Source organism: Balaenoptera borealis, assembly GCF_965194805.1.
Source record: "Balaenoptera borealis genome assembly, chromosome: 11".
NCBI lineage: Eukaryota > Metazoa > Chordata > Mammalia > Artiodactyla > Balaenopteridae > Balaenoptera > Balaenoptera borealis.
In genome coordinates, this window is record NC_138868.1 from 104,876,571 (window position 1) to 104,900,052 (window position 23,482).

The window sequence follows — 23,482 nt, forward strand, 5'->3', positions numbered from 1 at the left end:
GAGAGTAAAGTGGTGAAAGATTAGAATGTGGAACCCCTTGGGAGGATGATGTCAGGGACCAGGGGAGCCGTGGTGAGGCCTGCGCTGAGGAGTTACAGTGGAGAAGAGGCAGGAGCACAGCTCGGAAAAGATTTTGAAGTGGAATTGTCGGGACCTGAAAATCAACTGGATAGAAAAAGAGCAGCAGAGAAAACGTCAGTTCAATGCACTAAACGTTGGTGAGCATCTGCCAGGGACCGTGGAAGGCCCTGGGGACACAGGGATGAGTAAGGCAGCTTGCTCACCATCTAGTGGAGACAGATAAGGAAACAGGTGATTTCACAGCAAAGCAAGTAGCTACCGTTCCTTGAGCCCTCACTGTGTTCCACTGGCTCCAGCCTCTTCAGGGGTTCATCCACTGAGCCCTCACCCCGACCCCATGTACCATGACCTTCATCCCATTTCCTAGAAGAGGAGACTGAAGCACAGAGAGGCCCATGCTCTTGACCCACCTGCTTGCTGCTGCTACTGCAACATATTATAACCGTGACACAGTAGGCACCAGAGTTTTCTAGCAGAGTTTTCCAGGATTTTGTTTGGACAGATGGATGGGTGATGGTCCATCGATGGGGATTAGGAGGAGAAGTGGCCTTGGGGTTGCTGGAGAAGTTATGAGTTTAAAGCAATCCACTTCCCAAAGAGGAACCTATGCTTGTTGCAGACTTCTGGGGAGATGGGGGGAGCAGGGCATGTACTGAATGTTGATAACATCTATGTGTGGAGGATTCTGTGTTATATCACAACATCTTATGGCAATCATGCACATCTTCTCTCCCTACCGGACAGTGGGTCCCTTGAAAGCTGGGACTGCATCTTAGATGCCTTTGAGTCTCCGAGAACCCCAAGCACAATATAGTAGACACACAATAAATCTTTGTTGGCGGAGAATACGAGCACACTTCGTTTTATTGCGCTTCACAAATATTTCATTTTTTATAAGTCCAAGGCTTGTGGCAACCCTGCAGAGGGCAAGTCTCTGGGCACCATTTTCCCAAAAGCATCTGCTGCTCACTTTGTGTCTCTGTGTCACATTTTGGTAATCCTCGAGAATTTAAGACTTTGTCATTATTATCATCTTTGTTATGGGGATCTGTGATCAGTGATCTTTTTTTTTTTTTTCTTTTTGGCCACGCCGCACGGCATGTGGGATCCTGTGCCCCCTGCAGTGGAAGCGCGGAGTCTTAACCACTGGACCGCCAGGGAAGTCCCTGTGATCAGTGATCTTTGATGTTACTATTCACTGAAGGCTCAGATGATGGTTACCATTTTTTAGCAATAACGTATTTTTTAATTAAGATATGTACCTTTTTAAAGACATAATGCTATTGCACACTTAATAGACTACAGTATATAGTATAAACATAACTTTTGCATGTACTGGGAAACCAAAAATTTCATGTGACTCACTTTAGTGTGGTCTGGAACCCAACCCACAGTGTCTCCTAGGTCTGCCTGTAGATGCCTGGCCTGTTACGGGCGGAGAAGCACATCTTGGCTGATGCTTTGCTTCTCAAGAACATCCAGAGCATCAAGAAGCCTCTGGTTCTGGGAGCTTCAGGGCACAGAGGTCGGGGTGGGGCGGGGATAAGATGACATTCTCACCATCAGCTGCTTGATGGTGGGGTGTTCCTCAGCCTCCCGGCCAGAGGCAGGCTCCTTGTGGACAATCTCCACCCGGATGTCATTCTTGGCTGACACGACACCTTTGAGATCTGGACATAAAATAGGAAAGTGTAGATGACAGAATCAGTTGTCATCTCAGGCATTAGGACCTGAGATGTCAAGCTCTCCCCTCCCCTCCAGTTGACCCTCCAGCCCCTGAACTCAGCAGTTTCAGGGCCCGCCTGGTAATAGAACCTGTCTGGACGTGCCATGGGCTGTTGGGACCTCAGAGTACTTTCTCTGCTGGCTCCTGGTTGCACCACCCTCAGCCTTTCCCTGCTGCTCCTGTGGCATGGGTGGCCATCCCCAGCCATTCGGCCACCTGGTCATCCTACTAAATCCTCACCTCCTTCTAGAAGTCTTCCCTGACCTACTCTACCAGGCTCTGATCTCTCTGTTCAGAGAATCACACGTCTGTTAGAAAGGACCTTGAGATTCCATGGTCAACCTCCCGCCCAAAGCAGAAACGTCCCTGCACTAGTGGTCCAGCTTCCGTAATGGAGAGCTTACGGCTTCTAGAGGAAGAAGCCCATTTATACCTGGAGAGCTCTGTTAGAAAATTCCTGCTGAAATACGCTCCCCTATGATGTCCATTGAGTGGGTGGTGAGGGAGGGCCTGAGACCGCATCACTGGGGGTCCTCAAGAGAGCAAGGCTGCTCAGCTTGGAGGGGAGGACACAGGCAACCTTCTGCCAACACGCGAAGGCTGCCGAGCCGGGGAGGGAGCAGGCTTCCCCCGATTATTCTTTTTGTGCCTTACGCTTGCAGAATGTCAGAGCCGGCGGGGGCCCCGAAAGTCACATCAGCCGACCCCTTGCTATTACACAGGAGAGAACCGAGGCCTGGAGTGGCTGTGGCTTGCCCAGGGTCACGGGGTGGAAGAGGCGGGACCACAAGACAGTCTCTATTGTTCCCCACCGTCTCCACTGTCCCATTTACCCTTTCACGTGTCTGTCTAGCACACGTAACTTCAGAGCTACGCCCAGGACGGAGACTCCAGGCCCACACGATTCAAGAGCGCATCAACACCAGCATTTTATGGCCAACGACTAAAAGACCGTTAGGAGTCCGCACAAAGCAATTCCTTGAACGCCTTTTTCTTTCCTGTGTGGGTGACCTGCTTTTCTGGTTCGACTAGCAGATCTTGGAGGGCAAAGATCACCTCCCCCCACCCCCCCACCCTGGGTTTCAATACAGTTCCCGATGGGTGGAGAGTGCTGCGTGTGTTCAATCCGAGGTGCTAGCTGACGGCCCTGCTGCATGAAGTTCACTTCCGTCCAGCTGCATGTGAAAAGGTGCACGAGACCCATCCCTGCCCCAGCAGCTCACGGCACTGGTAGGGCCCCTGCTCACTGCACGCCTGCCTACTTGCTCTCCGGGGCAGTCTAAGCCTGGCCTTTTTCTCTGTCCCCCTCCCTGAGCTCCCGGGTCTCCCTCCCGTACTTCTCTGGGAGCGGGCACAGCAGAAGGCCACAATGGTTGCCAGAAGGACGAGGAAGGCCACGCCAGCTCCTACGGCCACCCCGATGATGACGGCCATCGGCACAGCCTCTGTGGGAGAGAAGCAAGCAGGCTGATGAGGGAGCTGGGACAGCCCGCTCTCCCCCAGGATCTCACCCAGTTCCTCGGGTGCAGCCCCTGCCGAGCTGGGGCCAGACCACTGCGCGCGGGCGCTCCTGGGAAAGGCCACAGGGGCCTGGGCAGGCGCGGGCACAGTCCAACAGGGGTCAGCTCGGGCGGGACACGGTGTGGCGGAGAGGGCCCGGGAAAGATGGCAGCAGTGGTGGGGGGAGAGAGGCAAGCAGACACAGGGAGGGGAGGGGAGCGTCGGAGGTGAGAGGCAAGGCTGGTACACTGAGCTCTCCGAGGTGATAAGCCAGGAGAGTCGTTAAGTCCTGGCTTTTCTTTGGAAAGCGACCAGGGTCACTGCCGCTGTTCGTTCGCTTCGCTTTTTCCTTCTCTCCCCTTTCCCAGGTGCAGAGGGTGGGCATGGACCAGCAGCTTTTGGAGAGTTTTCAGGTCTGCGGCAGCTTCCCCTCAGGACCTGGGCATCACAGGTGGTAACTGCCAGAGGCCACGTCTTAGGGGCCGGAGGGCAGGATCACAGCTCCCTCCACCTCTTTCTGTTTTTCTTGTTTCTTCCCTTTTTTTTTTTTTTTTTTTTTGGTCGCGCTGCATGGCATGTACTTCCCCAACCAGGGATCGAACCTGTGCCCCCTGCAGTGGAAGCGCGGAGTCCTAACCACTGGGCCGCCAGGGAAGTCCTTCCCCCCACCTCTTTAAGGAGAGATGCCCAGTCCTGTTCCCTCCTCTCCTGGGCCAGTCCTCTGGGCAGGAATCCCGGCACCCCACCCCGACAGAGAGGCACCTGGAACTCCAGCTAGACAAAGCTTCACTCCCTGCTGAGTTCCTCTAGTCTGTCTCCTGCCCTAGCCAAGTAGAGATGGGGGTGGGGAGGGTGACGTTAGGCTGGGGTGGGCGCTCTTCCAGACAGTCCTGACCCTTCTGTGTCTGCAGAGGGGGCCTGAGCATATGATGTGGGGCCCTGAGTAGTCCATGGGGGGATAGAACTAGAGAATGCAGGGGCAGGAGAGCTTAGGGCTCAGAGAGTCCAAGCCTCCCATTTAGAGATGGAAACCTTGAGGTCCAGAGAAGTCAAGTGACTTGGTTAAGGACACACAGCTGCCATAGAGCCAGTGCAAATCCACGTCTCCTCTTATCCGCCCCCCTCATCCTGCCCAGCTCCGCACACTGCGTCCCATGGCATCCTACAAATCTCACATCCTCTGTACAGCCCAGAGCAACGTACTTTACCTCTCTCTCTTTTCTTTACCTGTAAAATAGGATAATTACAGTGCCTGCCTCAGGGCGGGTGTCTGGGGTTTAGATGGGTGAATGCAGGCAGGTAAAGGCTGGCACAGAGCCTGGCACCCAAACTGATCCAAGCCTTTGCCCTCGTGTCTGTGTGGGAAGGAGGACCGCAGCAGATGCAAGGATAGGAAAGACCCTTTTTGAGACTCAGCTGCTGCCCCTACCCACGCTCTCAGTGTGGATGACTGGGGACTCCAGGTATCTGTCCTGAGCTGGAGGTTAGCCTCTCGTCTCTCACTGTCCTTTTCTTTAAAGAGCAGAAGAAAGGAAGAACCCCGCAGACCCTGGCCCCTGGAGACGCTGCTGGGAGGGGGTGGGGTCCCTCTCCCGGAAGGAGCGCGTGTCCGATGGTTGGCAGTGTTGGCCGTCAGGCTGGGGCTTTCCTTCCAGCCCAGGACAGGCACACTGGTGCATTCATCACCTGCCTACTGGGGCCCAAGACCCCTGTAGGGGTGGCAGGGGAGGCGACGGCGAGGGGGTGGGTGCGACAAACACTCGGGGACTGAAAATGGGAGGCGTTTGGGCTGGTCTCAACAGTCAGGGGTGAGACAATGGACTTGACCTCGGCCAGCCCTGTAAGCTTGCTCTGACAGTGAGATGGTTCTGTCTCCAGGTTTGAATTCCTCTAGGAAAGGAAAGCCACGTTGGAAGTTCATTGCTTCTATGCTTTTGAATTTTATTGATTTCAGTTGAATTTAGTTTCTCCTAGATTCCTAGGGAATTTCCTTGGAAAACTCGGGTCGTGTCTCAGCTGAGCTCAGAGCCAAAGGATGACGGTGGAAGGGTCCTTAACCTCTCTGGGCCTCAAGGTCTGTGAAACCAGAGGACCAGGGAAGCGGTATCTAAGGCAGCTTCTGCCTCTGGCGTCCGCATTTCCTTAAGTTGTTAACAGCTGGGGGGTTGTGGTGGTAGCCATCTTATCTGGAGGACTGTCCTGAGTGGGTGGGCGGGGGCAGAGGGAGAGGGTTCTGGGCGGGGGACCCAGGGTGCAGGCACAGAAGAGATGCGAGACAGAGGGTGACACCAGCTCAGCGCCAGGAGTGGCCCTGAGGGGCGTCAGGGAGAACACGGCAGGCGTTGATAATATGTGCCCCCCTTGAGCCCGCCTGTGCCCGGCCTGTCGCTCTTTAAGGGGCTGTCCGCCCAGAGGCGAGGGGGCGAGCGGGACCCACCAGGGACTTGCTGAAGCTCCTTCTGGGCCGGTGTGGCGGGAGAACTAGGGCAGGGGACCCCACATCTTCGTCATGGCCTTTGTCGACCCTGTAGGGTCTGGCTTGCCATGTCCTGATTCTCTTTTCTGGGTTTCTCCCTGGAGGGTGGGGGGCAGTTGTCTCCTGTGGGGTCCCAAGAGAGAGCAACTCGAGCCAGGGAGCCTGGTGACCCCCTTGCTGCCGAGCCCCCGGGGAGAGAGGCACTGCCCAGCGGCCTGAGCCCGGGGGTGGGATGACAGCCCCACGGGGAGTGCAGGAGTGCGGGGAGGGGCCGGCCAGCAGAAAGCACGGGTCGGCATGGATTATGGCAGGCCTCAGCCGGGCTGGGCGGCCCGGGTGTTCTCGGAAGCGATGGCCAAGCTGGTGGTGATGGTGAGAAGCGGGGGTCAGGCGGGGTGAGCTGACCCCAGGGGGGAGGAGTCAGGGCTTCAGAAGAGGAGGGGCGGGAGGAAGGACGGGGAGGGGCCAGAGCCAGTGCCCTGGGCTGCGAGGAGCCTGCGGGGGGGCAGCGGCAGCGGACACAGGCCTGCGGGGTCTCTAGACCCATGCTGCCTGGAGACCCTCTCCCTGCTGCTCTGACTGCACTAAAGCCTCAAGACAGGGGGGAGGGCAGAGAAGTTAGCGGCTGCCCTGGCCTCCCTACCCACACTTTGGGCTCCCTCCCCCACTAGCCCAGCAGTCCCTTCCCCCATCCCGGGGAGTCTCAAGTCTCCTTCGTACCTGCTTCCAGCCCGGCTCCCGACTTCATTTCCGAACCTGTTTGGAAATAAAGCAAGCGTCCACAGCCAGGGCCTGGCTGGCCAGGGTGGGGTGGGACTGGGGGCGGGGGCGGCCCTCTGGAGGGTCTGGGGTGGTTGGGGGCTCCCTCCTGCCTCACGTCTCCAGGATGCTCCACCGATCCGGGCTGGCCGAACTGAACCTGGAGTTCGTTCAGACTGACTTAGAGACTCCAGACGGGTGGGACCAGAGAGAGAGGTCAAGGCTGGGGTGGGAGTTGGCTCTGAGGAAGGGGGGGTGGTGAGAACACTAAGGGGCGGGCAGAGGAGTGGGGCACTGAGGGGAAGACACGGAGGGAAAGCAACAGTGGACCGGGAGGGTTGGGATGATGTGTGGATGATATTATGCAAATTATGTGCAAAGCATTAGCAAAGCAGCACTTATTAGGGAAGAGGGGTTGGGAGCAATGCGTGATCCAGAGGGTAGCACTGCGGCCCCAGGGGCCCAGCTGAGACCACCTGCTTGGCCCAGAATCTCTTCCGAGGCCTGACAGCCTGTGGGTGGGGCTTCAGCTTGGAGGGGTCCGAGACCGCCAGGGCCGAGGCCCCCTGGACCGTTCCTGTCTGTCTTGGACTAACCCCCGCTGGCCAAGGGGCTAGATCTGCAGCCCATCTCAGGACCTGGTGTGCCACTGGCTGGCTGCCTCGCTTCTCTGGAACCCCCTCCGTGCCCCTGTGAGGCTCCCCGCCCTCCGAGCCTGAGTCCTTCCGAGCTCTGAGCCCTTCTGCCCAGCGCGGCCCTGCCGGCCGGGGTCTCCGTCAGAGCACAGCGGTCCAAGTGTCTCCTGTGTCCCCCTGGGGAGCTGTAGACAGCCTGAGGCCAGTCCTCCCGCACACCAGGGATTGCACAGCTCAAGTGCCACTCCTTAGCTTAGCACGGGCACCCTCGGGTTTGGGGCACCTGGACTGGCTTGTTGTCTTAACGGGCTGGGCCAGGCTCCCCGATACGCCCATCCTGGTGCATCCCCGTGGGGACACTGCTCAGAGGTCACGCCCCCAAAGGGCCCCAGGGAGCTGCTGGGAGCAGGGAAGCCGGGGCCTTTAGGCGATGTGGCGCCTCCTGAGGGGACACCACCCGGGCAGCTCTCCGCCTGCTCGCTTCTGGTGCAGGCCAGCGCCCCTGGGCCCGGGGGAGCTGGCCGACCGGCAGCGGCTGCGTGGCAGGTGAGGAAGGGCCTCCCGCCCGCCCGCACCGTGTAGGCGCTCTCTCCCCCCCAGGGCCCCGGAGGACCTTGCCTGGGGCCCTGCCCTCGCGGGGAGTGGCCGCGGTCCACGGCCCTGGCGGCTCTGGTGGCCCCACCTTGCTCCTTGAGCCGGATGATCTCCGTGTCAGAGCCGAAGCTGTTCCAGGCGGTGCAGTTGTAGATGGTCTGGAAGTCCGCCCGCACGATGTTGCTGATGGTCAGCGTGGAGATGACGCCCTCCTCGGTGCTGACCGTCTCCACTGTGTAGCGGCCCGAGGTCCCCGACTCCAGCACGTTCTCCTTCCAGGACCAGGCCTGCCCAGGTGCGCAGAATTAGGAGGACATCCCGCTGGAGCCACCCCGCCAGGACCACCGTGCCGCCTCCCTGCTCCCGGGCGGACGCTGCCAGGCCCACGCTCATGCTCACCGCCACACGGCACAGGTCGACGCGCACGCCACAACATGTGTGCACACAGCACAGCACATGCAAACACATGTCACAACATGGGTACACCTACCGCCCTACCCACAGTGCCGACACGTGTACACACAAGTACGCCCACATCACAACACACAGCACAGACACGTGTGCACACAGCACACACACACAACACGGGCACACCTACCGCCCACCCACAGTGCCGACACGTGTACACACAAGTACGCCCACATCACAACACACAGCACAGACACGTGTGCACACAGCACACACACATGTCACAACACGGGCACACCTACCGCCCCACCCACAGTGCCGACACGTGTACACACAAGTACGCCCACGTCACAACACACAGCACACACACACGTCACAACACGGGTACACCTACCACCCCACACGTAGCACACACACACGTAGCACACACACACGTACACACACAGAGGTTGGGCTGCCTCAGAGGGTATTTCCATCGACACGGGGCCTTACGCGGCTCTGTGCTGGAACATTTGCCCAGGCAAGCAGGGGACTCTGGGGCGGCGACAGGAGCCCCTCCGTCAGCTGGGGCCCCTGACAGATGGTGGTGAAGGCCAGCCCCAGGCTGACTGAGTCTGGTTTGGTTACTTTGTGCGTGTCTTTGTTCAAACGTTACGCTCTGAGAGTTGCGGTTGTGAGAACCTTAGTGCAGCTTGGTTTCGGCCGGTGAGCGTTTACCTCTTCTCAGAGCCCTTTCCCGTACACTGTCGCCGCCCGCCCTGCCGTGTTGCCCTGGGCTCTGTGGGGCGTTTAGCTGCACCCTACAATGTCTCCACGTGTCGCCAAATGTCCCCTGGGGGCAGAACCGCCCAGGTTGAGAACCCCTGGCCTAGAGTTCCATTTCCACGAAGAGGAAGACAGTGTGAATATGCTCAGGAGTGAACAGGATATTATTGACACTGGCACGTGTTACACTTTAAAAAGATTAGAGTGAAGGGAAGAGGGAGGCGTAGGCATTAGTTCTACGCGTGGACTCTTGCCATTTTTGTGTGACTCAGACAGTGAATGAACTGAATGCCTGAGGAAGTGTGTAATGCACCAGCGCTCTAACAAGGTCTTCGTCTACAGGGTGACACCTTAGCTGTTGGCGTGTGCCTCCCACGTCCCTTCTGGTGCTGCTGCCCTGGGGAAAGGTGAGGCTGCCCTGTGAACTTGACCTGGGCGGTCTTCCGGCAGGACCGCCTGGGCACTGGGCTTGCCGACAACAGTGTCTCCACACCTCCCCCGACACCCAACAGTACAGGGAGATGCTCGCCTCTCCGTTTTCCCGCCCCAGCTTCTACCAGTGTCAGCGGAACCTGGGTGGGAGACCCCCACTTCTACAAGTGCAAATAGCTGGGAGGGCTACGTGTGAGCCAGTCAGGCGGCCCAAGCTGCACTGCGGGGGACGAGGGTTTTGAGGGAGGGGCGGGGAGAATGGAGTGATGCTTTCAGAGGGAAAACTTGCTAACTGGGGCAGCGCTCTCCATGGGCATCAAAGCAGAGGAGGACTGTGGAGGCGCAGAGAGAGGTCTGCCAACTATAAACTGCATCCTGTTTACGATTTTGCTAAAGGCTGGCCTTGAACCTGGGAAAGGGAAGAAATCATTTTTTTCCCTTCTGCTGCCCTCACTGGCCCTCTGCCCACAAGATGCAGAATTCGGTTGGAACCATTTGTGTTGGCACACAGCTGAGAGGCAGAGAAGAGTTAAACACACCTGCAGGCAAGGAGCACAGCCTGTCCTGAGAAAGGAGACTGCCCGTGATTTTTGTCTTCGTGATGCCCTTCCAAGAGACACAAGGCAGGAATAGTTTTCCCCAACGGGGAAAGGCAGTGCAGAGGCAAGACTGACCAGCCGGATGGTGGAGCGGCTGCAGGCAGAGATGACCCGCCAGGCTGCCCAGCCCGGGGGCTGTGCCACTGGCCCTCCCTGCCCGCCCCAGGGCACTCACGATGCGGTCGGGTGGTGGCGTGCTCCGGATGAAGCACTTGATTTGGCCCTTCTCCCCGTGGAGGGCGTGCTGGGTCTGGGTGCTGGAGATGATGGGGGGTCCTGTTGGGGAGACAGCATCACATCAGGGATTTGGGAGGGGTGGGCCCTGGCTGGGCCCCTCTTGGCAAATTCAGAAGTTTATACATGCATTCAGTCGTTCAGCAAACAGTTACTGGAGGCCTGTATATGCAAGGTGACGGGCGAGGCAGGGGACTCAGAGATAGATGAGGCTTCAGTCATAAAACCTCTCAAGGGATTGTGAGTGAGTGCCTCTAAGTCAGGATGCCCAGAGACGCCAAGAGCTGCCACAGGAGGTGTGGAGGTGAGCACCAGGCAAAGTGCTAACCGACTTCACAGCAGAGAGAACTCTACCCGGCAGGTGGGGAAACCTTTATGAAGGAGGCGGTACACCTGAGAAGGGAGTGGGGGAGGGGTCAGGGAGGAAGGAATGTAATGTCACCTCCCCTAACTAATGTCACCTCCACCTTAGCCAGCTGTTGGATTTCAAACCATTCCCTTGTGTCTCCAGTAGAGGGCGCGCTTGCCTAACAAACCGGTGTCCTCGGCAGGAACGGAAGTAAAAGATGTTCCTCCACGAAGCGGGGACTCACTCCCCCGCCCCCGCCGGCATACATGGCTTGGGCTAGGCACCTTCATAGACTTCATCTCACATGTGTCTCAGCAGATCCCTTAGTTCATCGCTTTGCACGCCTCCACATACATACCCGGACAGCCCAGGTGGGACCACAGCTCCAAAGCTGACCCTGACATTATCCTATCCGGCCGGGCGTGCGTGCGTGTATGGGTCATGTTTATGGATGTCTCTGGGGACACATGGCTCGTTTACCGCCTTGGACAGCCTGGAGGGTCCACCAGGATTCCAGCAGCGTTTCTGTCCAGTTCTGCCCGTTAACTAACCCAAATGACTGCATTTAGGCTGGGAAGGGAAAGGTCTTGGAGCTGGGAGAGGCAGACATGAGGGACCCTCAAGATAAGGGCTTCCACCCTCAGGGGGCCTTCAGAGTTCCTCTCTTAGGTACCTTAGCTCCAAGAAGCCTTTGGCCAAAAGGCAGGAGGGCTTCACGTTTTAGGACCTTGGGTGGTGCTTTGTTTTGCTGCCGGGCTGAAAGTGCTGATCCTGTAAAACCTTTTCCCCTTCACTTCCCAGGAGCTACGATTTCCCTGGGTGGTGGGGGTGGTCATCAGCTGTTCTAAAAACGATCAGGTAAATGCATACACATTTAAGGGCTTCTTAAAAGAAAACAGGAATCGGGGTAAGGGTAGATGGGGTTGGGAGAGTCAGAAGGCAGCAGTAGTATGGTTTATCTCCCCCTTCCTGCAAATCCCGGGTTTGAGCCAAATCACGGGCCCGTTTATTCCCCAAAGGGCAATGGCCAGCAGTCACCCCCCGGCCGGGATGCATTCTGATGAGAACCTCATCGCATTTTGGATTTGTTCACAGTGTTGATTCCTTCAGCCTAGTCCAGGCCTGCCCAAGGGGCTTCACCACCCCTCCCCACCTGTGCTCCAGACACAGCTATAGACAAGTCCATTCCCAAGTCCACGCATGTGCGGGCTGGCCGGCTCCCCTCTGTGGGCCACTTCCTGTATCCTCTGCCTCAGGGCATGATGACCCTCATTCAGAAACAAGCACACTGCCTCCTCCTTGCTTCACTCCAATCTCTTGGGTGTTTCTCTTCCCAGCAGCCTAGGGGAGCTTGTGTCAGAGCATTGGAGGCATAGGAGGGGGTTGAAAAGAAGGACCCTGGAGAGTGCAGATTAAACCCTGGATAGACACCAGGGCCCAGGCTGGGGTGTCCCATCCAAGAGGAATGTCCCTTTGAGGTGTGTGTTCCCTCCTCAAGAAACCGCTTTGAATCCCTGTTGGCAAATGCTTGAAAGTCTAAAGTGACAACGGATTTTAGTCCTTCCTTTATCCATCGTGTTTTCCCCAGAAATGAGGATGCTCATTTAAAAGCTTCAGGCTTGGGGACCCTGGGGGCCACACGTGAGTCTGAGGGTCCCCAGCCCGGCTGGTCACAGGGCCATCGGAGCGGAGCTGGCCATAGTCATGGGCCAGCACGACTCCCAGCGCCCTCCCAGAGTGGGTAGCGGGTAGCAGGTAGCGGGTAGCGGAGGAGGCCGCTGATTTCACCAGGCCCTGGCGCCTGAGCCGAGTGTCAGACGCTGGAGCTGGCAGGAAAAGGCTGCAGCCCATGTTGCCATGGATATATGGAGGTGCGATCAGATGCTGTTATTTTTAGCCCTGCAGCGCCAATTTATTGGTGGCGTCCTGGGGACACGTAGGAAAGGCAGGAAGGCTCCCGAGGCAGGGATCTGCCCCGGACAGACAGACAGACGGCTCCGGGGTCTGAGCAGATTCACCATCCCTCTGGGGCTGCCACGACTCTTGGGGAGGCGGGAGGAAAAGAAAGGGATGGAGGGGGGCTGGCTAGCGGGGACAGCACCAAGCTGGTTTTAGTTTCTAGCAAAGCGGAGACCAGAGGAAGCTGTGCGCCACCTGCGCTGATTCCTGGGTCCTGGCTCAGCCCCGCGCTAGGGCCCTGGTCTGGAACAGGAAGCAGAGGCCCTACAGACATGGGTCTGTGGCTTGGTTCCTGCTGGGGCTCAGAGCCTTGATCGGGAGACAGGCTACGCGGGAGCAGAGGCCTCACAAGGAAACCAAAACCCAGCGGAAGGAGGGCGTTTGGAAACGCAGAGGGACCTGTCTCAGCATCCTTGCCCTCTCGGACCAGCAGCGTCGGTTGCCGGCGTGGCCCAAGCACACGTAACGGCAGGGACATCGAATTCCTGTCCTGGTGCCACAGCCTTTTTGGGTCTGACCTGAGCTAGGTCCCAGCTTCTCTGTGACCTTCTACATCCCATCAACCAGGCCCCGTCCCCTGAATGTCTCATGTACCAGTCCTCTGGTAACTCACACTGTGTTCTTGGAGAGAGATGGCAATACTCTCCTGCTGTGGTGATCTTATCACATATCATAAGACAAGTTCCCCGCCCTCAGGGGACCCCCTGAACTTGGCCCTGTGGGGATGGTGGCAGGTCTTCCTCATTGAGCGGCTCTAAAAATGGGAAGAGGCAGACGAGGAGTCACAGAGATGCCCCCTTAAATTCTCCACCAGGGCCAAGGTCATGGTCAAAGGGTAGATATGGGATCTATGTTGGTTGCCCAGTAGCTCTCGGACCCTTTTTCCTGGCCAGGAATAAATTCATCAGCCATCACTTTTAGGGCTGAGACCCCTTAGAAGGAACACAGAGGAGGGAGGTGGCCAGACAACCACCTAGGTCCTTCGTCACCCCAGGGCTGGACTCTGACACGGACTGCAACAGGTGGATGTAATCACTATGGACCCATAGTTGGAGGTGGATGTGAGGCCCAGAACCCACGTGTGCCCCTTGGGGCAATGCCAGGGACCCTCTCGGCCCCCTCCCAGCCCTGCCCTGGCACGAGTGGGGTCTTACCATTGACAGTTAGGGTCACCTCTCGCTCCCCGGCCCCTACCCGGGGCACCACAGCTCGGCACACGTACTTCCCCGCGTCCTCCTGGCGGACGGTTTTGAGGGTCAGGGTCTTCTCATTGCTCAGGACCTAGGAGGAGTGGGGAGGGTCAGACCCCGAGGGCAGGGGCCACGCTCTCTGTCTCAGAACCAGAAAGGCTGAGAGGCAGGCCGGGTGGCAGGGGACACAGTCTCCAGCATCTCAGCAACAACAGGGGGTGGGGTGGGAGCCAGAAGTCTTCTTACACAGTGTGCCCGGCGGGCTGTCGGGTGCGGGAGCCCACGGCACAGAGCACCCCGTGAGGCTGAAGATGCTCCGCCCCAGCGGCAGCCCTGAAGGGTGGGAATGCAAGGGGGGGGGTGGTGAGAGAGAAGGAGGGGCCCTCCCTGGCTGGGGCCCCCAGGGCTTTCTCATCCAGGGGGTCTGCCGACCAGTCTGTACCAGGCTGGCCAGGGGTGAAGCTATCCCGCAGCTGAACATCTTTGAGGGTCCCGGATCTGTCTCTCCTGAGTCATTTGCAATATCCCTTTGGGATGAGGTTTGGGGTGATGAAAAGAAAACAGGCTTTGGCAACAGCTGCTCTGAGTGGGAATCCCGGCTTCAGCGGTGCCTACTTGTGTGGCTTTGGGTGTTAATTATCTTCTTGGAGGCTCTTTCCTTGTCCCTGTAACGGGGGCAGTGACACTCAGAGGATAGTGCAGTGTCTGGCACACAGTAGGGCACACAGAAGTCACTTTTCTGCTGCTTCTCCCCCTGCTTCCCTGCCCAAGGCTCTCACTGGTCCTCCTGGGAGGAGGGATGTCTGAAACTCCTATGCACACTAAAGAACACATACACTTTAAAAGAGGAACACAGGAAGAAAGCAAGGCTTAACCCCAAAGTTAAAGGGTTACAACTATTTGGGGAAAGCTGAAAAGCCTTCCTAGTGACTTTTCACCCCCAGCATCTTGGTGAACACCTGCTTTTCTTATAAGGTTCAGGATAAGGCAAAACGGCACCGGCTGAATGTGTTTAGACCCAAGGGGGGAACGTGTGGGTACCTGGGGTTCCCTCTCCTCTTTCTGGGGCCTTTCTTCCTTCAGTTTACATGGGAGGCTAACGTCCCCAATCTAAGAGTGAGAGGGGCCATGGGAGGCAGTTCCCTCCTGGACTGTGGACCTCACACCCCTCCAGGGCCCTCCAGGGTCTGAGCTGCGGACTCACCACGCCAGAGCCCCGCTTCATCCAGACGATGGTCAGGGACGGGTTGCCTGTCCAGGCACAGCTGAAGACGGCGTCGGAGCCCAGATCCACGAGCAGAGATTGGGGTTCCGTGGTCATCCTGGGCCCGACTGTGATGGGAGGAAGGAGGAGACAGGGCTCTCGTGGGCCGAGAATTCTGGGGACCCTCCTTGCTGCTGCCTTCCCTCCCCCATCCTGGTTGGGGGAGGGGACACCACTGGTGCCATGTCCCTCCACTCCGGCCATTCCCTTCCCTTCCGTGTCAGTCCTCTACCGGTCTGGGCCCGGGTCTGGGCAGTAAGGAGGAGACGCCTCTCCCCCAGCCCAGCCTCCCTCGGGCCCACCATGGGGGTAGGCAGCACCAGCCCCGGAAAGCGGCTCTGGTCCCATTTCTGCCTGGATTTGCCCCCAAGGGCTCTCCCATCCCGTTCCCTCTGTCCTGGTCCCAGGAAGCCCCCCTGACCCCAGTGTGTGGGCAGAGTGTCCTTCCCCCACCCCAGAATCTCTCTGTGTCTGCCTTCAAGTCAACTGACCACCTCCTGCAGGCCTCAGCCTTGTGACCGGGAGTCAAGGTACCCGTGCGTCTGGCCCAGCTCCCTGGGCCCACCCAGGGCCCCGCAGGGCCACTGCAGGGCTCTGAGATAAGGAATGGGGAGGCCAGGCCTCCTGGAGGTGCCCCCCACACCCGGCGCCCGCCCAGGTTACTCTCTAGTCCAGCCCCGCCCCACCTCTTTTTCAATCCACAAAGCAGGTGGCCTTTGGTTCCGTTGCCCGCGCCCCTGCTGTTAATGGAGGTTTCTCCTGCTTCCTCCCCTACACCCGCCCTAACCCGAGTCCCCTGCAGACCAAGCCTTGGTTCCCAGAGTGCGTGCAGCCGTGGGATTTCAGGGGTGGTGACGGGAGGGTGTGCAGACAGCTGTTTTTGGGGAGCAGAAGGTGTGAAACCAGGGTCAGGAGACCCAGGTGAGTCCTTTGGTGCAAAAAGGGAGTCATAGCACTTTCTGCTGAGGCCGGTGCGGGCGAGCGGGCGGTCAGGCAGAAAGTTCGCAAAAGTGCTTCTAAATCTGTAAAGGGCAGCGGGTGAGCTGACGCTCAGCGCTGTGAACACAGCTGTGGGCTGTTTCCCCGAGGGTCCCCTCCGGGCCGCTGGGGAAGAGGGGGAGCCCCTGATGGGAGGCGGACCCTTTTCAGTCCTCATCGTGCCACTTACTCGCCGCGTGACCTTGGGCCTCCATCCCCTCATCTGGGTACTGGGAATGAGAAGTCCAGCCTCCCTGGGTGATTTATTTTTTTTAAGTTTTTTTTTGGCCACGCCGCCTGGCTTGTGGGATCTTAGTTCTGTGACCAGGGATTGAACCCGCGCCCGCGGCAGTGAACGTGCGGGGTCCTAACCACTGGACCGCTGGGGAACTCCCCTCCCTCGGTGACTATGAGGGTCAAGATAAACACGAGGGCAGCTTTTCGTAAAGCGCACGGATTACGAGCCTGTGAGGCATTCTTATGGCACGTGCAACGAGCCCACGACGGTTCCTCCTGCCGTGAGCAGCGACCAGCCGGTGCCCGTGCGCCCGGAAGCCCCCAAACAGCCACTCACAGTAGACGTCGACGTTGCGGCTGACGTTGGTGCTGCCCAGGGCATTGGTCGCCTCGCAGGAGATGGGCTCTGAGAAGTACGTGTAGTCCACGGTGGTCCGGTACACCTCCCCGGATGCTTCTTTGATGATCTGGCCCCGCTTGGCCCACCTGCAACGCAGGCGCCCGGGCTGATGTGGACCTCCGGTGGCGAGGGCGTCCTTCCCTCCCGGGGGGCTCTTCTCTCTGGGAGCCGGACGCATCCATCCCGCAGAAAAACGAGGCCCAGGGAGGGGCGGCGTGGGGCAGGCCCCCGAGCGGTCCCTCAGGGGAAGCCTCCGCAGAGGGTTTACTCTCAGGGCTAGGGGCGTGGGGTTGGTGATGGGGGCAGTGGTTTCTGGTCCGTGGGTCACCAGGCAGCCGGCAGCACTCGACTAGTGGGTTATTCTGGAGGGCGGTGGGTTGACTATTCAGTGGGTCAGTGCACCTGGCTGGCCAGGTGATGGCTAACCCAACTGTCAGTGCCCAGACCGCTCGGCCCTCTTGCTCTGAGCTCTCTCGGGGGTGGCGGGGGACCGTCCTGGGCCACAGTGGAAAAGAAGGAAGCCAAATCCGTGACCGAAGAGGACAAGGTCTAATGGTGTGTGCCCATACATGCGTGCACTCCTGCACACACGCCTGGGGCTCAGGACGCTTGATTTCCAGACGAGGCGAGAAGCTGATGGAGAGGTGTGAGCTGCTCCCTCCCCAACTCGGTCAGCTCTCTCAGTCCCCCTGTCCTGACTCCTGTCTCGGGGGGGGGGGTCCCCTCATGGTGTCCCTCTCTCTCTGAAAGCCCTTTCAGCCTCCTCCATGGCACTTGCTCTTCTTCCTGCCCAGCCTCTGCCTCCCACCCTGGCTCCGCCCCTCAGAGGCCTGGGCTCCATCAGCACTGGTTTGATGGGGGTGGGGGAGGGGGGATGGGAAGACAGCTGTGCTGACTTCTTTGCTGGGCCAGTTGGCTGATCTGTGTCTTGGACCTGGCTCCGGGGCGGTGATCACTGCCTTGGACCGGTAGCTGAGCGGCCTGCTACCTGCGGGGCAGTGTGCCCAGGGGGGTGTGTGCCTGTGTGCCTGAGGCTGGGGTTTCCTTACGGATGCCTAAGGAGAGAGAGTTCAGAGCTTCCCTTGGTTTACTCCTATTGTGGATAAGACGTTTTAAAAATCACAGAACTTCTGACCAGGCTCTTCCTACTGGGGCTCAGGCCTGTTTTGGGGTGCATGTCTTTACCAGAGCTGGGCAGGTACCTTGGCCCTGCAGTCGTTACCCTGGGGCCACGGTCCCCTGTAACCACATTCTTGGAGCCTTTCCTGGGGCCACAGAGGCCCGTCTCCTGCCCTTCCCTCCACCGGCTCCCACCCAGCACAGCAGGGAGCGTCAGGCTGGCACCATGCGGTTATTAGCTCAAATTAATATCGGGTCGTTATTAAGAAGACAATAATAACAATTATAGTTTAACAACAGAGCAAACCATAGCTCCCCGAGAGTGGAAGGAGCTTCCCAACAAACCATTATGAATTATTCATAACTCATTTCCATCTCTAACTTTAATTTAATGACCAGACTTAATAGTCAGGTACAGCTCCCGCCTGGGGTGGCTGAGTTCAGTCCCAGACACACGGCCGGGGATCGGTGTCCAGCCCCTACTCCATCTACCCTGCTGCGGTGAAGATTTAGGCGGTGGGATGCTGGGGGTGGAGCAGGCAGCGGGCTGGGCTGGGGGGAGGCGGGTGAGCCCCTCCTGCCCTGCCCGGACCCCTGCTCCCGCCTGCCCACAGCTCCAGGTGCTGGGGCAGGGGTGGGCTTGGCCCCAGTGGGCAGCCTCTGCTGAGCAGTCCTCTTCCGTTACTGGGGGGTTCCTGGGGAAAAGGGGGCTTTCTCCCCACCTGCCTGGGGCCTCTCATAGTGTAAGAAGGGTGGAAGCTCCACCACTGGGGCCCTGAGGGTCTCAGAACTGCTGGGGCATCCTCAGGCCCGGAGCCCAGTGCCCCAGGTCACATGGGTCTCCTCTTCCCCAGAGCAGGCTGGCCTCCCCTCTCAGAGCCAAAGAAGGGAGACTTCAGGGATGCCGGATGGCTGTGCGGCTGCGGCTCTCAGCTCCCAGGGCCCGTCCCCACCTTGGAGGTGAAGGGGGAGCCGGAGGAAGTCGTAGGCCGTCTTCTCCCAGGGTCACAGGAGGCCAGCTGTGGGGCTGGGCCTTTGGGGGACGCCCCACAGCCCCCTGCTCACGTCCCACTCAGCCAGTCTTTCTCTTCCCCGTCTTTATTCCCCTCCCACACCAAAAAGTCCCTTGGAGGCATCCCTTCCAGAAGCTCAAACCACTCACTGAAGCAGCTGGTCACACGACCGAGGGTGAGCCAGGGAGCGAGTCCCACCCGCTCCCGTCTCCCCTCCCATCTTCCCTCCCATCTGTCTTCTCCTGTTTTCCAGCTTTACTCCCTCCTCCTCCTCTTTCCTCCTGTCTCTTCACTCTCCCACCACCCACCTACGCCCCTGCCACCACTGCTGCTTTCACCGCCTCTCCCAGCCCTCGGAACAGGAGTCAGATGAAACCTTTCCCAATCAATGTCTAATTTGGCGTGAGCAAATGTAAGAGGATTAATTATTTATATCACACAATCAGGAGGCTGGTGTGTCAAGGCTGACAGGCTGTTCTCAATAGCCCTGCCTTTCACACTGGGCGGTGGGACCCGCCCTGTCACCTGCCGGGTGGGGTGGCCCTGAAAGCCTCAGAGGGGAGCAGAGAGGCCGGAGGAGATGCACTTCAGGTGTGCGTGGGCCTGTTCTGCTCACCCCGGGCCGCTGGTCCAGTGGGGCAGCCAAAGTGACTGCCGAGTCCAGCTGGATGAGCTCCCCTGCACCACCCCCCAGGTCCCCTTGCGGGGTGCTGGGGTGGACGAGGGCATATCTCTAATTTCCAAGATCACAGCCTCTTATGCGGAACAGGAGGAAGCAATCAAGACCAAAGGAAGTTAAGAAACAAAGAACCCTTAGTCTTGTCAAAGTCAGTTGGGAAAAATCGATGTGCTTACGTGCCAAGATTTGCTCAAGGCTTTTCCTCTCGGATCCCAACACCACGTCTAGAAGGACCACGTGCCTGCTGGGTGAGCCCTTCCTGAGGCCAAGGGGCTGAGCCAGTTGGGGGTGGGCGCAGACGTCTGCCTCCGCTTGCCATGGCCCCTGCACCCCCTTCCTCCCGGGCCACCCCAGCTCTCCCACATTTTCCTGGAGGCCAGAAGGGCTGGAGGGAGCCTGATCCGCACCAAAGCCTTTCTGGGGCCTTTGGCTAATGGGAAGCTCAGGAGGGAAGGAGGCAAGTAAGAACAGGTGCATATCTGCAGGGGGCCTGCCTGCACCTCTGGCTCGTCCTCTGTGTGTGATGGGCTGACCCAGGCTCTCAGCTGCAGGGAAGGATGCGGATGGAGGGAAACCACAGGTGCCCAGAGCCTGGGGAAACCTGCACGTCCTGGTTCCTTAACTTTTTAGTTTGAAAGCTAAATATAACTTTGTAGTTATAGAAAAGTCACAAGAATGGCCCAAGTAACTGCCATATTCCCTTCACCTAGATCCACCAGTTGTTAATATCTTGCCACATTTGCTTTCTGATGATCTCTCCATACGTAGATTTATACCTTATCATTGTCAACGATGTGAGGGTGAATGTGGGTGTGCCTGCCCGGGGGGGTCAGTGGGAGAGAAGGGCTGCCCAGGGAAACTGGCATTAGAGGTCTTTTCTGGGCAGATGGTGCCTGGTGTTTAGTGCTTGTGAGCAGAGAGCAGACAACAGAGAGAAGCCCACCTGTGGATGGAGCCCAGGTCTTGCAGGTACAGGGTGGAAGCTCAGAAAAAAACAGAGACTCTTTGGGCATTTCCTTCTGCACCTTTGTCACTTGTCCCAGCCGAACCAGACCTGCCCCCTGGACTTAAGGGGCTGTAGGACTCCAGGGAGCCTGAAGGTCGTCTGATCTTTCTCCTGCCTCTAGCCCAGTGACTGCTTACATCGACGGGACAGATGGGTCTTCATCCTACTTAAAAATATTCTCAAGGATAAAGACTCTGTGCCTTTCCTGGGTTTCCGGTTCCAGCGTTAATTATCTGCAGTGCAGGGAGTACCACCTATGTCCGGCCTGAATCTCTGGCTGCCTCTTTGGCCCATTTGCTCAAGTTCTGCCCTCTGGGGCCGCACTGCCTCTTGTCTCCCCCGTCCTTCACTCCCACTGGCAGGCTTGTTTCCTAGTCTGGGACCATTAGCATTCCTGGCACTGGCTGATGCTGGGGCTTCATAGCCCATCTCGACAGTGGAGGCGACACCAGGCTCTTCCACCAGGTCTGGGCTGGGGGAAGGGACGGGGCAGGGTGAGGGCTATGGTGAGTTGCACAGATGCCTCAAGGACGGGACTGTCTGAGTCAGCCCCCGGAGCACCTCTGAGGCCACTCTGTGTCTGGAAGTCTTGGGTGGTGATGGTGCCCGGGCAGGAGGGTGCCCAGAGGGGCTGCTCTACGTGTTTACGGAGTCTGCGAGCTAACGTCGTGGAGCGCCGAGTACCTGCCACACAAGTGCTGCACCTGAGAGCTGTTAGGTGACTAAACTGCGGTCCCGCCTTCGAGAAGCTCAGTCAACGGGGAAAGACAGGCATGTAAAAAAAAGTGATGCATTTATCAGTGTGGTGAGCAAAGGCTGCACAGGGGCGGTGGGGATGAATGATTCTGGGTACCCGCCGCTCAGGGCTGGCGGTCCCGGAGACCCTACCCTACCAGGAGAGCGGTTCGGCGAGCACAGAACTAGAATCCAGATGCTGAGTGATCCTGCTCGTTCTCCGGGTCGTCTTAGCTTTTCTTCCCTGAGCCTCTTTCCCTCCTTTCAGAAATAAGGGGTAAACAAGCTGCTCAAACAGAAGGAGTGAAACCTTCTGCCTCAGAGGAGGGGGGTGTGTGCTCACGAAGGAAAGGAGAAGTCCGCCTGGCCAGGGGTGAGCGGGTGTGCTGAGGACACCCACAGCGGACCAAGCACCGCGCTGGAGGCCCAGGACCACAGGTGGACCAAGCACCGCGCTGGAGGCCCAGGACCACAGGTGACGCCCCCGCGACAAGGAGGGGTGTGCAGGGCGCCGCGGTCTGGGCCTCCCCAGCAGGGCTCTTACCTGTACTGGGTGACGGCGGGGTTGGCCTTTGCAGAGCAGTGAAACGTGACCACGTTGTCCTCCAGCACTGGCTGTGGCTCCACCGACAGGTTGACAAGCGGGGGGTCTGCAGAGAGAAGAGGTGTCCTTGCATATGGGGAGCTGCATGCACGGGTCGGGGGTTGACTCCCCGGGAGAACATGAGGGTAAAGGCCAGCGATTCCACCCCCTGGGACCGTCAGAGCAGCCGCTCCTCGGGTGGTCCCCAGAAAGTTGGGGGCCTCGGCAGGGGGCTCCCTCCCTCCCTGGAAGTGCCGGATTCAGGCCGTCTGGCGGTGGGGTCAGGGCTCCCGCTGCGGATTCAAGGCCGGTGTTTACATGAACCGCCAGCCATGGACGGAGCCTCACCCACCCCAGAGCCGGGATCCTTTGGCCACTCGGCCTCCCTGCGCCCTGCTGGTGCTCAGGCTGCCAGCGCTGGGGCACCGGGGCCGGGGAGATGACCCACAGGGGCTGTGCCGGGGTCTGCAGACAGCGTGTTAGGACACGGGAGAGAACGCTGGCTCCTGAGCAGCAGGTGGTGACTGAGCTGGGGCTCTTCTCCCCACATTATCCCCCGCTTCTGGTTGGGGACCACGAGCCTCTGCTACTGGAACAGCTGGCTTGTCTGCCTTTTTCTGGAGAGTTAATTACCGGGGAAGTACTTCAGTGATCTCAATCTTGGTTTCTAAAGCGTAACTCCAGTGGTTCCAAAGATACGAGGCCAGGACTCGCCGTGAGAACTCTCCCCACGCCTCCCAGGAGAGCTACACCCCCAGAACCCTGCAGCCTCTCCCCGGCTGCTGCCCATCACCCTGGTGCCGGCCCACCCAGCCGAGGACCACCAGCTTCCAGGGCTAGTTCAATGGCCTCTAGAAACCCGCCACAGACCTTGCGGGGTAGTTCCAGGAGGTCTGCCCCCACCTGGATGTGCTTTATAAAGTGATGAGGCTTTGGTGGCAGGGAGATGGGGCACACACCTGATGGAGGACCCCCTTCGGGCTGCCTGCTCCCCTTCTCCACCACAGAGCCGCCCTCCTCCGTTTATCCTGTGGGCACCACTCTCCTGCAGCTTCCCTACCTCTTTGCAACATGCTCGGTACCCAAAAGAACAGGCCCTGGGAAGCTTCCACACTTGCCAGTCTCATCTGTGCTTCCACCCCAGGCCCAGAGGTGCCCATGCTCCTCTCTCCACCCCTCTCCTCTGCGTATGCAGGATATGAATTTTCAGTAGTCTACCAGGCTCCGGAGGTATAAATAGTTTATGTCATATCCAACTATTAAACATGATTTTAATCCCATTTGTGATGTCAGCTGAATAACTTGCATGGGGGCAGCTTTGATGTAGCTGGTGGAACTGAGATCACATTGAACAGATGTCACAGCTGAGAGTCTGTTAGTGTATCCATCAGCAACCTGCCTCTGTGTGTGTGTGTGTGTGTGTGTGTGTGTGTGTGTTTTCAGGGGAAGTAGTACATCGAGGAGGGGGTGAGAAAAGAGAGAAACTCCATGACTCAGTGATTTTATAGCACATCCATTTGAAACTTGGCAGCTGGATGCAGAGTCCAGATGTAGCAAGACTTTGGGGGTGTTAAGCTTTCTCTCCCATTACTCAATCTGGGGGCTTTGTCTTCCGTTGGGTAACATCTAAAGACCAAGGGAAACAAACAACAAATGTGTTTTTGCTGAGTCTGGATGCTTCTTGGTTGACTGAGAAGATGAGCAGGTTTGTAAAGGCAGCTCTGATGCAGCCCGTGGTGTCCACAGTGAACAGCTGGGTGC

The 23,482-nt window shown here is 58.3% G+C and overlaps 1 protein-coding gene across 4 annotated transcripts in view; it reads right to left on the reverse strand.

Annotated features, from left to right (window-relative positions):
- The window catches only part of KIRREL3 (kirre like nephrin family adhesion molecule 3), a 559,614-nt gene that overhangs the window by 9,427 nt on the left and 526,705 nt on the right, over positions 1–23,482 (reverse strand). For 2 of the 4 annotated variants that reach the window (XM_082340549.1, XM_082340548.1), the window contains exons 8-16: positions 21,683–21,788; positions 16,524–16,672; positions 14,912–15,039; positions 13,672–13,798; positions 10,151–10,251; positions 7,860–8,058; positions 6,504–6,539; positions 3,145–3,252; positions 1,642–1,751 (exon numbers count right to left, since the gene is read on the reverse strand). In XM_082340549.1, the coding sequence (XP_082196675.1) occupies positions 1,642–1,751; positions 3,145–3,252; positions 6,504–6,539; positions 7,860–8,058; positions 10,151–10,251; positions 13,672–13,798; positions 14,912–15,039; positions 16,524–16,672; positions 21,683–21,788 (1,064 nt within the window). Of the gene's footprint in view, positions 1–912; positions 1,200–1,641; positions 1,752–3,144; positions 3,253–6,503; positions 6,540–7,859; positions 8,059–10,150; positions 10,252–13,671; positions 13,799–14,911; positions 15,040–16,523; positions 16,673–21,682; positions 21,789–23,482 lie in introns of those variants that run through there. The other 2 variants (XM_082340551.1, XM_082340550.1) reach the window with 2 other exon arrangements.